The 17,274-nt window shown below is 46.4% G+C and overlaps 1 protein-coding gene across 1 annotated transcript in view; it reads right to left on the bottom strand.

The window, feature by feature from the left end:
- Nucleotides 1-17,274, bottom strand: part of PLEKHG5 (pleckstrin homology and RhoGEF domain containing G5) — a 565,287-nt gene that overhangs the window by 257,531 nt on the left and 290,482 nt on the right. Inside the window, exon 4 of the mRNA XM_078642616.1 lies at nt 1,640-1,700. Within this exon, the coding sequence (XP_078498742.1) occupies nt 1,640-1,700 (61 nt within the window). The remainder of the gene's footprint in view (nt 1-1,639; nt 1,701-17,274) is intronic.

The raw sequence follows: 17,274 nt of genomic DNA, 5'->3' as shown, positions 1-17,274 counted from the left end.
AATTTTGACCCTTTGTCTTGAATTTTTACACTCGCCGTCCTGAATTTACACCAATGCCAGTTGGTCACCCTAGGTGTCACCCAGAGCCGGCCCAGTCTGCAGCAACTTTGGGGTTACACAAGGACTCTCGCTCAACTAATCCGACATATTTTGTTGTCGTAAAAATACAACGTTTGAAACAATCTGCTGCCAAACAGATGTTTTTGCATCTTTAAAGGGCGCTGATGCTGCTTCCATATTTCCACTGCCGCGCGCTGCGACAATTGCCTGGCCCGGCGCCATCTTGCTACTGTGATCCTGACGCGGCGGCACATCTGTTCGCTTCTCGGTTAACACCGATACCTCACGGAGACCACCAAAGGAGGGAAAACAAACCTTCTTTCATCCTGTTCTGCCAGGTATCAGTGTGAGAAGGTGCTCTAGTCCGCCAAAGGTCCTTCACGTGGAATATATTAAGAGAAAGTGACCACCATGGTTACAAAGTAACTCCTGTAAAAGTAACTTTTATAAAAGCTTCAAGTTCACCATAAAAACACTACACAGAGGATGGCTGAGCGGTTTCCTAAGGGGTGGGCCATATTTGTTTTGGCAGCGAACCAAATAGTATTGTAATTTAATAGAACGTAATCGAGTGCGCGGCCAAATCTAATCTAACACTTTGTTTAAGCGCAGTGCACGCGTCATGTTGTCAGACTTCACGTACGTCTGCAGCTTGTGCCATACAAGGCCAAAGCACAGACAGCACCCTCTCAAAATGCACTGCGAAGCCTGGGCGTCAAGGAACCCGATGCAAAACAGCGCCTCGCGGCCTTGACAGCATCATTAAGCGCCTTATAAATATTGAAACAGGAACACACCTCAGGCTTCCTTAAGTAGGGAGAGTGCCAATGCAATAATTTATGCAATATAATTAAGAATCAGAGCACAGTTACAAAGAAAGACACATGAGAAATGTGACCGTCTGGACACCTTTAGAGGCGATGGGCGTATGTGGGCGTCTGGTGTGGACCACAACAGTGAATGATGCAGTTAACAATTAAACACACAGAGAACATTACTTGTATACAGACTGAGTTCCCAAGACAGTACTGGGGGAGTGTTCAAACATCACTGCAGTACTTTCTTTGAAGACTGTGTCGTGGCGGGAGGCTTGGCAGTGGCTAAAACCTCAGGGTCAGCAATTGCTCAGGACCCTGCGTGAGCAGCACTTCCGGTCCAGGGTTTATACTGCATGCTGGGTCCTGTAGTCCTGACTTAATAACATACTAAACAGTACAGTAAGTTCCAGAACGAGAATCAAAAATATGGATTTCATGAGCCACTCACACCTGGGTCTGGCAAATATAAAAGCTGTGACTTCACCCACATGATCTCCTGCTAAACATTGACCCATGACTTGCGCACTGCTGCCCCCCCCCCCCCCCACACACACACACACGTTTCTAACCACCCCAATCCACAAGGCGCTGCATCTATATTTCGCTCATGTAATCACGTGCCCCAGCTCAATCTCCAAGGAGTTAGTTAGCAAAGTTTCAAGTGTGGTCTTCGAGATACTACGTGGTGTCATATTTTTGGGATGGCATCAATCCAGCCAGCACAAGAGAATTTCACATTAAGGAATACACATTTTGCTTACATCAGTGTGTCGCCTTCTCGTTTTCTTCTTGGTGATCTTTAGTGCTGAACTTTTCTTGTCTCTATAGGGAAAAAAATACAGCCATTTGTTTTCCAGACCTGTTCTTACAACATTACAAATCTGATTTATCAACATTTATTGAATGAACGTGACTATAGGAGTCAAGGGTGGGTGTGCTCTCTTTTTTGCCATTTCCATCTGTATTTATCCAAATGTATGTTTATCCTATAGAAGATAATCCTTCATTGTTTTTACTAGTAAAAAAATAACTTGGAAATAGTGTATTTTCACATCTATTGAACCAGAAAAAGCACATTCACATTTGGATGTCTGTCAGGTGCTAGTTCTGCAACTATGTAAGTAGTCTTAAGGAAAACAACGACACATTACTGGCAAACGTAGCACTGCATTTCAACACGTCAACAACTAACAAGACTTCACTGGGCAATCTGATCGGTTTTTTAAACACCCTCCTCCTCCAACCCCACCCCTGCTGTCAATCTCCACAGCTATCACCCTTGCAGTCATGATTGACAGCTCTCAGCAGCATTCATAAGGAAAACCCACTGTAATCTTTCGTCTATTAGCAAAAGTAATTGCAGACAGGGAACAGGTTCCTTTTTCAACTGTATTGATCTGTAAAAACAGAAAAAACCGAACTCGACCATAACACCTTGTCATGGAAATACATTTCGAATATCTCAGCATTTGCAAAATGTTTACTGGTAAGGAAGAAATGTATGGAATTTTAGACCTGCAAATGAAAGTGCCAGGTAAATCTTGTTAATTTGTTACCTCTAAGTAAATCATGCGCTGCACATCACTAAAAGTGGGAAGCGCTGAGAAGCAGAGATGGGATGCAAACAACAACAAAACAAACTACATATTAGCCTTTAGAAACAATAAATCAATACAGAAAGGGCAGTCAAACAAGAATGAGTATATTGCTGATCTCACTTTAAGGCAGCCGAATTTCCACATTAAGTGAATACATAACACGTTTTCTCATAACATACACGAATTGACAGAATAATATGGCAACTCCATCATAAAATATTTCAAAAGTAATGTTGATTTATGCAAATTAGGTGGGCATGCTTGGTAAATGCACAAACATAGGCCATATGACCGTCAATGAGTTCTTGAATCAGTCACATCAGCAACTTTTGTGGCGTACTTCTGCACTCCATGAATTCATCAGTACAGGTAATTTGACCTCTTCTTACAAGCACTCTCTGAGGTCAAGGTTACTGTAGTGGACACTCTTTAACCTGAGGAGAATTCCCAGCTACGGATTATTACTCAGACTTGTAAGCTAATCACAGCTGACAATTTAAAAAACTAAAAACATTTTGGTTTTGACATCAGTACCCGATCGGCGAAACTCCATACACCACGACGAGCACAACTTTCCCCAGCTCAGCAGCCTCTTTCCGAATAATTTAAATGGGGTAAAATGTGTGTCTCCAGATTGTGTACAGGGCAAGAACTTCACACAATATGGCTTTGGCCTACATTGTTTCTTGAATTTGAATTGCAGAAGTGACATAGGTATATAGTATAACTCCTGCCTCCTCTAGTGGGCACACAAAACTACTTATTGATACCTGGAATCAAAGGAACAAACCTAATCATACAATTAACGTATCCATATGCATCTTTAGGTTTATTCAACAAGAACCTAAAAGACCTTTTTTAAAAAGAAAAAACGTTGTGCTTTCAAAGGATAAGAGTCGAAGAAAGAAACTAGCCCCAACCCACTGTTAAAAGTCACTATGACCATGCCACTCAGTGGAATGATGGAGGGCTACTGACGGAATTTATATCGCGATCCCATCATGCAGTAACTCCAGCCAGCTGTTTCTCAGGCCTACCACTCACGTCTTTTTATAGTGACTGGTCCCACATTTTCAGAGAGAGTGGACATCCTTTTGTTGAAGACTCCTTTAAAAATATTTTGTATTCATTACATATTTGTACAGTGTTATACAATGCACAAGGTCCTCCAAGAGTCCCATGAGGGCATAGACGCATTTACGAGGAGACAGATGGGACAGCCTATACAGAGAGTGAGGACAGAGGGAGCCATTTTACGAATTTAGGTCAGGTAGCACTCAGATACTGTAGGATCAAGAGAACGACTTAAACACTGGAATAAAAATTCATTGCAAGCATTTTGCCTTACGTTGAAGATGAAACCAGACTGCCTGGACGGGTTTTGGAGAAAACAATGTAAACGTATGAAGATAATCTATTCTAGAGTAGGGGAGAACACAAAGTCACAATAAAGCTAGATTTCAGGGAGGGTCCCTCGAGGACAACAGAGAAAATGGAGAGGCAAAGTTACCAGAGATGGGGGCAGCGACTAGAAAACTGTATGATCATTTGTATTGAATGCATACATTATAAGGTACAGTATTTACATACACTTTCTGGATGAGGTCGCTTAATATCTTTGGAGACACTGAACATATCAGCCACTGGCTTCAGCTGTTGAGGAGAAAGACCAAACGAACACATGCTGTAGATATCGCTATCAACAGGATCACCCATGCACGCATCATCGGAGAGCTCAAATTCTCAACTGCTACCAGGCACATAGGTTACCTTGTTTGGACACTCAGTAGAGGCACCGGTCATGTACTTATTCTGTTCTCTACAATGTCCATCATGTTTTTAGTTATGATTATAGGACAACAAAAGGATCATCCATGCTTCTCGCTGTGAGTCATTTTTAAAGGAATAGATTGTAAGAAAGGCGCAACCCCCAAAAAATGGTTCACAAATGTCAGGGCCTAAAATGTCCTTTATGTATATCCCTATGTTCTTATTGGAATTAGATTTCTGGTCTACTTTTCAGTTATCTAAGAAATATCCCAAGCAAAGTTTTTATGTAGGGACGGGAGACACTGCCATTTTGGGATTTTTTGCTTGGGCAGTACGCCTAATTTTTCTAAAAATTATGCAGAATCCATATTGCCAAGCAGCGTAACAATTATACACAAGAGCATTCTCATATGCAAAAAGCACGCAATATATTGTGGGTCATTGGTTGGAGAAAAAAATGCCTTGCAGCAGCGGCCACATCAGTTTCGAAAATTCTTGCAACACATTTTCTGCTAAAACCCGTCATTTTGCTTGCAAAAAATGTGCTGGATTGAAAACTGCATGGAAAATATGTAACTTTATATTTGCCCAATGAGAATTAGGTTGAAGACTCAGTCAATTCATTTGGTGTGTCTCTTTATATTACAAGGGAACATTGCTTTGTTAATAGTACATTCCAAACATTCAACCTATTGCTAGTTGAGAACTTGATGGAACATCAAAGCATTGATTCAGAAAAAAGCCAAGAGCAGTGTAAATGTTTACAGCGTACACATGATAATATCTTACATCAATGAGTAACTATTTGCCTCTGCAATCAAATGCAAACTCTTACTATGACACATTGAATAATATACAGGGCTCTCAATCCTAATCCTTTATATCTAAAGAAAAGAATCTTCAAATGATGGTACTGTGGACAAAGAGGAGGGAATACTTAGTGTACAGTTCTATTTTTTTTCAAATATTTAGTGTTCTCACCTGACCCACCAGTCATGGGCACGATTTACTTGTTATTTTGCACACTAAAATGGACTTTTGGTGGTGAAAACAGCCCCTTTGCAAACAAATTTCCAACCTTGATTCACAATATTGGTAGACGTTGGTGGAAGTGTGAAATGGCTGCAGGAGACTTTGCACATGCAACATTAAGATGATACAGGACTGATGAAATAAAGCTAACAATAATCTATAATGAGTTAAAAATAATTTTTCGATCGGTGCTTATGGCCAAGCTAGCAGGAAAATGTGTTTTTGTACTCCTGAATGAAGAAGAACTCGAGGCACAGTTTGTGTTACTATGCGAACATGATGTTTGCATGAAACTAGTCACTAAATCAAGAGAAATATTGGTTGAAAATGGCGTGTGTGCTTTTACTGGAATCAGAGTTTAAACCCCATCATCTAGGACGCTTTTTAAGGCACTTGGGTCTAGCTCCTGAAATGAATCAATTGCAGCCTCAGAAAGAACAAACCAAAAATGATAACGTGTTGTAGGGAGGACCCAAGCGCTATCAATCAATCAATCAATACATTTGTAGAGCGCGCTACTCACCCGTGAGGGTCTCAAGGCGCTGTAGGGAGGGGGGTGGTGCCGCTATTGCTCGAATAGCCAAGTCTTGAGGTGTTTCCTGAAGGTGAGATGGTCCTGGGTCAGTCGTAGGTGCTATAGTTAATTTTAACAGTGGTGGCGATCTGAGCTCCAATAGGTACCCCTATTATGCCAAATTCAGTGATCCTCTGCACATCGCCATTCGTCACTGCCTAGGTTGATCCCCTTATCCGTCAAACTAGGAAGGGGGGGCTAGAAAGAGGCTAGATCCTAGTTTCAAATGCTGTATCCATAAAGAATGGATCTCGCAGGGCTCCCCTCATAAAAAGCAGCGACCATCCATTCAGACCCTAATTTCTTCACAGAGATAGGACATGAGTACGCTGTTTCTGAGTCGCCTACCCTGTCAGAGAAGGTTCATGAACTAGCCGCCTTTGCATAAGCAACAGGGAGAGGTAACATGGGGTAGGCGGAGGGGTTGATTGGGAGAAGGATAAAGAGGTCTGACCATGAATCCCAACCTAGAATTTTAGCACAGGGAACGGGTGAGTGAAGTGATTAATTAATCACGGCGCCTCGAACACGAAAAGGTAAATGTCAGCATGCTGCTTCAGCAGGCCTCAGGAGAAATATTACCACTGAAAAGCCCTGAGAGGGAAGCGTCTGCAAACTAGTCTAGTTCCATTGACGGGTTCCTTAGGGATTGCTGAAAAACAGAAAGCGCTTTGATTTGGGGCATCAGAAACGGACAGGATCGACGAATACACAGAATAAATGCTCCTTTAGCTACACAAGTCGGATCCCTACATTCAGGGATCCAAACAAGAGTTAATCATGGCCCGCATTACACTAAAGGTGCGGTGCCCCTGTCTATGCTGTGAGCCCCTTTAAATAGGTGCACCCGTGCAAACAGGGACAGTGTGCCACATTACAGATGCTGCCATTACCCCAGGGCAGACACACGCTCACACCCGCAGTGGGGCAGCACATTATGAGAGACAGAGCAGCGTTTTTCAAGTAGCCACTCCGTCTTACGCTTTGCAGCCGACAAGAGTAGTAAGTGACTGCACCCGCCTGCAGCAAGATGTCAGGGGTGCCCATGGGACCTTCTCTTCTCCCTTTCAGAGGACACCCTCAGAACGGAGAAGGAGAATCCCACACTAATATATTACAGACAAAGGGTCACACATATGCAATGCCAAGAGAGTGGGAGAGGATACACAGTGGGGTTCCTGAAATGTCCAATAAATGGCCCTGTCAACAAATATGTATGTCTCGACTAATCTTCTAGACAGTCGCGGAGCCCACCATATGACCAAATTATTTCGACTGAATGAGGGTCAATGGGCTAATGAGGCCCTAACATCAAAGCCGTTGGGTTTTCAGAAGATCAGCTTGTTGCCCGAGTCAGACCTTGACTTCTAAACATTTACCTCACTTTAACGTGCTTTTTATTGATTTTTTATTTTATTCATTTAATGCGATTTTATATAGCGCGAACATTACCCGAAGGAGTCAGAGCGCTTTACAAAAGAACCAGTTGCGATACATAAGGATTTAGGATTACATGAGTTACATAAAATATACAAACAGAAAAAATTGCAAATGTACAAGTTGCAAAGTCACACAAGGAAGAGATACAAATGGATAACATAGGAATGGTAGTGAGTACAAGGGTCTACTACATATACTAGTGTGCGAAGGTAAGAAAGGCAGTGCTGTTGGCGAAAGCAGACCGTGCGGCTGCTGCTGAGATGTTCTTGGGGGGCAAGTGGGGTGATATCAAGATGGGGCTTGAGGGCGTCGTCCCTGGACCAGCCTTCAGCGGCCCTTGGGATGGGAGGTCTGTTTCAGCTCAGGCAGAGGCAGGGCTGGGTCAGGGGTTCCCTGATTTGGCTGCCCTGGACTGGGAGAGTCGCCAGAGTCAGAATTGATGAGAACTTCACTTATTACTGGGAGGAAATCAAAATGGGTGGAAGGAAGAAAACGTCACGTCAGAGCAGGTGCAGTCGTGAGGGGAGGTGCAGCCAGCACAGTTAGTAGCAGTTTCCATGGCTTCGTTACAAAGAAGTGATTGTGGCCAACTGGTCAGACGAAGAGCTCAGCGCGGTTGTACAACTCTGACTAGAAACAGTTTGACAATCTTCACTCCGCATCTAACACGAGTTGCTTCGAACCCTGGGGCGCCGCTGCAGACAGGGAGCTAGATATGACAGATTACAGCTGTTTAAGAGTCTGGCGGCGTCGCAGTCCAGAGCCGCGCGGCCTCAGACACCTCTCCTTTCTCTGCTCCGCTGCGCTAAGATGCCATCTGCTTCGGAACGCTCTGACTGACGTGTTGTGTCAGTAATTCCATCACATCTGTTAAATCAACAGCAGGCCTGCTCGGCACATAAGGCACAGATCTCTTCTGGTATTGCTGCGGATGTAGGGCGCCACCTGGTGGCAGATCCTAGATGTTTACTTAACCTTCACAATTACCAGCTTCATTCTACACAGACTGTAGAGAACGTGGCCTTAATCCTCTGCAACACAGGCTCGGATCCATGCCTTCCTGTGTTACACAGACTCAGAGCCTGCCCTCCGAGCTTACTCCGGCACACCGGCTGCAGAATATGGCGTCTAGGGTCCCTCTTTTACACACACACCACAGAGCCTGCCCTTCCGTGCTTACTCCGGCACACAGGCTGCAGAATATGGCGTCTATGCTCCCTCTTTTACACTGATCACAGAGCCTTCCTCCCGTGCTTACCCCGGCACACAGGCTGCAGAATATGGCGTCTATGGTCCCTCTTTTACACAGACCATATAGTCTGCCATCTGTGCTTACTCCGGCACACAGGCTGCAGAATATGGCGTATATGGTCCCTCTTTTACACAGACCATATAGTCTGCCATCTGTGCTTACTCCGGCACACAGGCTGCAGAATATGGCGTATATGGTCCCTCTTTCACATGGACCATAGAGCCTGCCCTCCGTGCTTACTCCGGCACACAGGCTGCAGAATATGGAGTCTATGTCCCTCTTTTACACAGACCACAGAGCCTGCCCTCCGTGCTTACTCTGGCACAAAGGCTGCAGAATATGGCGTCTATGGTCCCACTTTTACACAGACCATAGGGCCTGCCCTTCCACATCATCCACCATCCACATCACGACCAGCTCCGACGACACTTTCAATGCCGCCGAACACCTCCACTTCAAGATACACACCGACCCCAAGACCACACTCAGAGGCATCCTCATCTACAGACCTCCAGGACCACGCACACAATTCAGCGAAGACATCGCAGACTTCATCAGCCCACACGCTCTCCCCTCCGCTGACTACATCCTCCTAGGGGACCTCAACTTCCACCTGGAGAACAACAAGGACAGCAACACCACCACCCTGCTGGACAACCTCGCCAACATCGGTCTCAAGCAACTGGTGAACACCCCTACCCACTACGCCGGCCACACGCTGGACCCAGTCTTCTCCTCCAGTAAGTACATCTCTTTCAGCCACTCCACCGGACTGCACTGGACTGACCACAGCTGCGTCCACTTCAGCTTCAAAAGAACCACGACCCACCACCACCCGCAACATGTTCCCCGCAGGAACTGGAACAAGATCACCACCGACCAGCTCACCATCTCCCTCAGCCAGAACCCTCCTGCCAGCACAACGGACCCCAACGAAGCAGCCAGCAACCGCACACAGTGGATCACCAACTGCGCAGATGACCTCGCACCACTGAAGACCCCTCCCTGCAGACACAACAGCAAGAAAACCCCTTGATTCACCGACGAACTTAAGAACTCCAAGAAGAACTGCCGCACCCTCGAGAAAGCCTGGCGCAACGACCAGACCACAGGCAACATGACAGCCCTCAAGCACGCCACCCGCAAACACCACCAGCTGATCCGCACCACCAAGAAGACAGCATTCAAAGAACAACTGGACAACAACGCCCACAACAGCAAGGAACTCTTCAGCATCGTCAAAGAGCTCTCCAACCCCAGCGCCGGAAACAACGACATCACTCCCTCGCAAGACCTCTGCGACTCACTCGCCTCGTTCTTCCACCGCAAGATCGCCGAAATACACAACAGCTTCGGCACAACAAACACGCACCCAACCGCCGGACCCTCACCACCCACCGCCACCCTCTGCGCATGGGCCCCGGTCAGCACTGAAGACACCATCCGCACGATGAACACCATCCACTCCGGATCCCAAACCGACCCTTGCCCCCAACACGTCTTCAACAAGGCCGACTCCATAATCGCACCCCAACTCCGGGACATCATTACGGCCTCCTTCAACATCGCCACCTTCCCGGAATGCTGGAAGCACGCCGAGCTCAGTGCCCTCCTGAAGAAACCAACAGCGGACCCCACCGACCTCAAGAACTTCCGCCCCATCTCGCTCCTCCCTTTTCCTGCCAAAGTCATCGAGAAGACCGTCAACAGACAGCTTGCCGCATTCCTCGAGACAAACGGATCCCTCGACCACTCGCAATCCGGCTTCCGAGCCAACCACAGCACCGAAACCGCCCTCATCGCAGCCACTGACGACATCAGATCCCTCCTCGACAACGGGGAAACAGCAGCCCTCATCCTCCTGGACCTCTCCGCAGCGTTCGACACTGTCTGCCATCACACCCTAGTGAAACGCCTCAGCAACATCGGAATCCGAGAGAAGGCACTGGAGTGGATCACCTCGTTCCTCGCCGGAAGAACCCAGAGAGTCCGCCTCCCCCCGTTCAGATCCGAGGCCACCAAAGTCATCTGCGGCGTACCACAGGAATCATCGCTCAGCCCCACCCTCTTCAACGTATACATGAGCCCCCTCGCTGCCATCGCTCGCCAACACAACCTCAACATCATCTCCTACGCCGACGACACCCAACTGATCCTCTCCCTCACCAACGACCCAGCCACCGCCAGAACCAGCCTACACGAAGGGATGAAAGACCTCACCGAATGGATGAAGAACAGCCGCCTGCAACTGAACTCAGACAAGACGGAAGTCCTCATCCTGGGATCATCGCCCTCCGCCTAGGACGACTCCTGGTGGCCCCCTGCCCTTGGCACCACTCCCAAACCTACGGACCACGCACGTAACCTGGGCTTCAACCTGGACTCCTCCCTCGCGATGACCAGACAAGTCAACGCCATATCATCATCGTGCTTCAACACCCTGTGCATGCACCGTAAGATCTTCAGATGGATCCCCACCGAAACTAGGAAAACGGTCACCCAGGCACTCGTCACCAGCCGACTGGACTACGGAAACACCCTCTACGCCGGAACCACAGCCAAACTTCAGAAAAGACTCCAACGTATCCAGAACGCCTCCGCACGCATCGTCCTGGTCATCCCCCGACACATCCACATCTCCGGCCACCTGAGAGACCTGCACTGGCTCCCCATCAGCAAGAGGATCACATTCAGACTCCTCACCCACGCACACAAGGCTCTCCTCGACCTGGGCCCCAAGTACCTCAACAACCGCCTGACCTTCTACACGCCCACCCGACAGCTACGGTCGACCAGCCTCGCCCTCGCCGCCGTTCCACGCATCCGCAGAGCCACCGCCGGTGGAAGATCCTTTCCCTACCTGGCAGCCAAGACATGGAACTCTCTCCCCATCCACCTTTGGCTAACCCAGGACCATCTCTCCTTCAGGAGGCAACTCAAGACCTGGCTGTTCGAGCAGTGACGGACCCCTCTCCCCCAGCGCCTTGAGACCCTTCCGGGTGAGTAGCGCGCTATACAAATGTCTTGATTGATTGATTGATTGATTGCCCTCCGTGCTTACTCCGACACACAGGCTGCAGAATATGGCATCTATGGTCCCTCTTTTACACATAGCCTGCCTCCCGTGCTTACCCCGGCACACAGGCTGCAGAATATGGCATCTATGGTCCCTCGTTTACACAGACCACAGAATCTGCCACGGCACAAGCTGCAGAATATGGCGTCTATGGTCCCTCTTTTACACAGACCATAGAGCCTGCCCTCCGTGCTTACTCCGGCACACATATGGCATCTATGGTCCCTCTTTTACACAGACCACAGAGTCTGCCATCCGTGCTTACTCCGGCACACAGGCTGCAGAATGTGGTGTTTATGGTCCCTCTTTTGCACAGACCATAGAGTCTGCCATCCGTGCTTACTCCGGCACACAGGCTGCAGAATGTGGTGTTTATGGTCCCTCTTTTGCACAGACCATAGAGTCTGCCATCCGTGCTTACTCCGGCACACAGGCTGTAGAATAAGGCATCTATGGTAGCTCTTTTACACACACCACAGAGCCTGCCCTCCGTGCTTACTCCGGCACACAGGCTGCAGAATATGGTGTCTATGGTCGCTCTTTTACACAGACCATAGAGCCTGCCCTCCATGCTCACTCCGGCGCGCAGGGTGCAGAATATGGTGTCTATGGTTCCTCTTTTACACCGAGCCTGCCCTCCGTGCTTACTCCGGCACACATATGGCGTCTATGGTCCCTCTTTTACACAGACCACAGAGACTGAAAAATTAAGTCTGCACTCGGTGAACACAAACATCACGCTGAAAAACAACACAGTGCTTTTAATGACAGCAAAGAGCAGAAGTAACCATTTTGGCAGTCACTCCCCGCCTGTAAGAGGAACGTCCAAATAACCCCCAAACTTTCACCCCCTAATTTCTGATAAAGGGTCATGCTGTAGAGACTTTTAGGTTGACAGGTTATATAACATGCCGGCAAGTGTAGTTTACTGCACTTTTGAAAGTTTATTTTTGTATTCCAATTGTTAAATATGATGTTCAGAGCTACCCACTGGTCCAGTGTTTTCTGACACCTGTTCCTCCAGTCATGTTTTTTTCACAGATCACTGCATGCTGGGATTAGTAGTTTAGTATTTAACATTGTATAGCTAGGCTAAACAAAAATTCCAGCATGCAACGTGCGTTAAAATCCCCCAACTCTGCTGGAGATGCCATACACGACACATGCCAGGTTGCTAGCTGAATATGAAGTGAAAAAACAAAAGGCATAAATAACCATTCATGTATGTCAAAACATCTTTGATGCAATCTTAAACCCATGACGCATTTTACCTACAATCTTTTCAATTACTTTTTTTCAATTCCACGCATTGGTTTTATTTTGTCCAAAAAAGTCAGGACACTGCTTCTGGATACTATTATTTAATATGCCTCTCTTACCCCACAAGATCACTTGAAACGATTGACCTGCTTGGTGGTTTTCACCCTGCTTAAAGGTAGTGTAAAAAACTGAAAAAAACACTTATGCCAATCGGGTTTGTCTAGAGTTGTGTGTTCCCTTAAACCACTCCAAAACCTTCTTGCAGTGTTTACCATTTTACTGAATAGTTGTGAGGCAATAGATTGGCTATTTCTGGGTGACAGATGACATTTTTGTACACGTGTGGAAAGGGGGGGGGGGAGGGGGTACACCATTAACAGGTTTGAAGAGCTCTACCGTAGAGCTTGGCCTCTGTGTCACCCTGGTTCACAGACTGCAAGGTCTGACATCTGCACCGGCTCTTGCCAGAGGCCTGTGCTACTATGGTGCAGAGGCCTCTGAGCTCACTCTAGTAAACAGAGTGCAGATCCTGACCTCTGTTCCCCCCTCTGACACAGTCAGCATGGCATGTCCTCCAAGCGCCCCATCTGAATTTACACAGATGGCGCAGCCTGGCTGATACACGTCTGTTGCAGACCGTAGAGCCAGGACTCTCATAGCCCTCTGTTACAGAGACTACCTCTGGCCTCCACCGGGGGCGCAACTTTACTACCTTTAGGGGGCTCCCTTGGGTGTTGTGGGACAACAACTAACAAGGGGGTCATTCTTCTAGGTGACATGTGGCAAGTAAGCATTTTAAAGCACACTGGGTACAAAATATTACTTTCAGCACAGCAAAGTTTAATAACATCTTTAGGGGTGTTATGGTTCTCAGTGAAGTGTAGCACAATGAATGGCAAATGTTCTAATTTGTTACATATTTGTTTTGAGACGTAGTACAATGTAGAATGTCATTTTCTATTTTATACGTCAATCTATGACAAAATATTCTTCCCATACACACTGGGCCAGTTGCCTTGAATATAGTTGGAGTAAAAAATAAATATTTAACAAGATATTAGAGTAGGGTTCCCCAAAGGAAGCTTTGGAAAAGTGGTAGAAAATTACTGCAGTTTAGAGATGTAACCAATGTTTGAAAAGGTTTCCTATCCATAGTATGCCTGAAGCATTAGCCATGCTACCCCCACATCATACATGGAATTCCATTAAGGTTTACCAGGAGTAGCAACGGCTATCCTAGTTTACCACCCATGGTACTGCTGTCGCTACACATTGTCTCAGGATTCATGGTGACAGTGGCAGGACCAAAAAGTAAACAGCACTCTAAAAGCCCGGTTTCTTTATGCTAGTCAGTTTATATACTTGGGCAGAAACTACTTAGATGTTGAAGAGCAACATGTGTGTCAAACGGCTATCCTGTGCTGCCAATTGCGATGAAAGCGGGTGAAGTCACTTCAACTACTTCTGGCATTTTCGTAAATGAACTCCCACTGAAGTATAGAACTGACAGCCAAACTTGGAACGCACCCTTAAGTGTTAGTAGGATCAAGCTGTTAGGTAGCAATACCTTTCATGAAAATATTAAGCACTATTACATGCAAATCTAATCCCATCCTCGTTTTATTTTCAGAGGTATAGTAATGGCTTTAAACATCTGAAGGCAAAGTGCGGGTGCAGCAATTGCTTCAAAAGTAAATAAATAGACAAAAAAAAGTTTTTCTGTTTTTTGAGAAGATGAGATTGTGAGTGTGGAGGCGTCAGATGGGGGAAAGTAGGAGGAGATAATGTTCGTAATGTAAGGATGTGCAAGACCAGGGAATGATTCCAATACCAGAATGAGGAACATACTCAGTAGGCACCCTTGTAAAATGCCTTTAAGAGTAGGGCTTGAATAGTCTATAGTTTAACAAAATGTGTGTGATGAAGCCGAATACTGCATCAAAAGCATGATGATGGCAGTAGTAGGTGTGAAGTAGCAATTGAGTGTTGCAGTAGTCTAACTTGTTGAGCAGACGGGCATGAATAGGGTTCTTGGCAGAGCGGAAGCTTGATATTAAACAGAGTTTACTGACAGGCAGAAGTGGTGTCAACTGAATCAAGGGAGAGGACCTCATTGTGTCAGTCACCTCAGTCCCAAAGTTCGAAGCCAGGTGGTAAGGGGGAATGAAGATGAGCGAGATGCTGGAATTTTCAACAGTGGATCATTTCAGTCTGGTTGAGGTATAACTTCAGCAACATCTAACCTTTCAGAGGTGGGTGGCAGAGAGGAAGCAGCTCACAAAACACTGGACCCAGGTAATGACAGAGATGGAAGTAGGCTCAAAATGATGGAACGAGAAAGATTCTGCATAGAAGGAGGAGTAAAGGATTGGGGCAGAACAACGGGGGATGCTCACTGGTAGTGAAGTGGCCTGGAATAAGCAGCAGAAACGGGGTACTGACCAGGACCGAGAAGCAAGGTGATTGGAGAGGTAGGGAGAATGCAGTATCAAGATGCTCATTCTTAATATGGTTAGCGAGAGAGTGCTATGAAATACTGTTTTCAATATTATGCAAGCAGAATGAATTGCTTCACTTTTACGCCACTCCTAACATTTACATTAATACGTCTGTGGCTACGTCTACTTTCACACTCTCTGCAATACCCAGTGCTTATACGCAAGGCCACACCAACGAATCTCACACACTGTACCCAGTTTTTTTCCATTTAGGCCAAATTACAATCAATACTACACTACTCTATTCTATTAATTTTATATAGAACGTAGCTACTCGAAGGTCTCACAGCGCTCAATCAACATACTGCTCACTTAGCCAGCTGATCTAACTACGATATAGCCAGGTCTTTAAGGCCCTAAGTAAGGAAACTTTATTAGACTGCTGGCAAAGTTCGGGGGGAAGGGTGTTCTAAAGTTTGGGAGCTTGACAGAAAAAGGAGCGGCCACCCCACTGAGATCTGTCAAACTTGGGGATCTGTCACAGGTGAGCTGAGGAAGCTCTAGATAACCCTCCCGGAATATAAGGAGTAGCCCATGATCTCAAGAGGGCGGGACCTTTCTTAGAGAGTGGTCTGTGTAAAATACATAGGGCCTTGAATTTAACACGCTTCTCCAAGGGAAGCCACTGAAGATCCCTCAGGCCAATTTTTGCAAAAGATTCCCCGCGGAGATTCATCAGGGGTCGTGCAGCAGCATTCTGAATAGTTTCAACTATGCAACCAAAGGTTTCCTCAACCCTGAAGCAACTCAGAGTACTTCCATGAGTTAATCAGGGTTATGAACCGATAAAGTTGGAGTAGCTACAGGAAAATGCAAAAAGCGTCCTGGGCTATGTGCAGGGTAGGAAAGCGCTATATAATTAGAAATACTATACACTATCTTTCAAAGTGCAAAATGGAGTGTCTTGAACCTGCAAAGTGATTTCCGATGCCTGGCTATTAGTGTTATAATATGTTTAATTATTTAATCAAGATAAATTAATCTTTCATACACATAATTAAATCTGACGGATAGGGCCAGACTGGGTACTCAAAGCAGCCCTGGCAATTTTGTCTGACCAGCCACCGGATGGTGGGGGTGGGTGGGTGGGGGGGGTAGTGGCAGGCTCATGTGTGAAGTCCTGTTGCTTGTTACTGGGGCTGATATTACAGGACTGCTGCACGACTTCCCACAATAACAAAACCGGCCCTCACTGCTGCAACACCGGACCTCAGCCTTCAATCCTCCCGGGGAAACGCCCGATTCTCGATCCGGCCATACTGACGGACAACCTACAAAGTGTAGAAGCAAAACTGAAATGTCTTGCGTTTCTAAAATAATAGATGTCGCATCCAAAGAGGGAAATCCCCATTGGCACTGTATGAAAGAAATATTTTCTGAATTATGCTTGCAATAAAGGCTTCCTCCTTAACAATGAATCTTTTCTAATGCCCTATGTAGCACATGCGTCCTCTACTTTATGTCTGCAAGAGCACCCTTTGGCTAAGAATGACTCAGACACAGTTTTTCATCAGTCAAATCCGCAACAGTATCGGTAGTGCACTGAAAGTAGGACTCTTTCTCATCGATACCCCCACTGCCACCACCGGTTGTAAATTTCAAGCGATCATCAGTTTCGGGAGGCTTTCTTCATACCCCCCTTTGAATGCCAGCCACTTGGAATCAAATACACAACGGTTACTCACAATGAACCAGAAATTGCCAGAGGCGGTAATTCGTCTCCCTTTGATATCCTTGAAAAAGGAAAACTGTGCAACCACAATTACAATACTTCTCTGTAAAGAACACCCTTTCTTGAACGGTTCCCTTTCAAGCTGCCAAAAGACAACATCCAGAGATGCTCTTCACAGCAAGGAGGGAATTTTATTTGATCATAGTCTCATTGCTTGCTACCTC

This window comes from Lissotriton helveticus, chromosome 5_1 (assembly GCF_964261635.1).
Source record: "Lissotriton helveticus chromosome 5_1, aLisHel1.1, whole genome shotgun sequence".
In the NCBI taxonomy this organism is placed as follows: Eukaryota; Metazoa; Chordata; class Amphibia; order Caudata; family Salamandridae; genus Lissotriton; species Lissotriton helveticus.
This window is presented reverse-complemented; position numbering and strand designations above follow the sequence as displayed.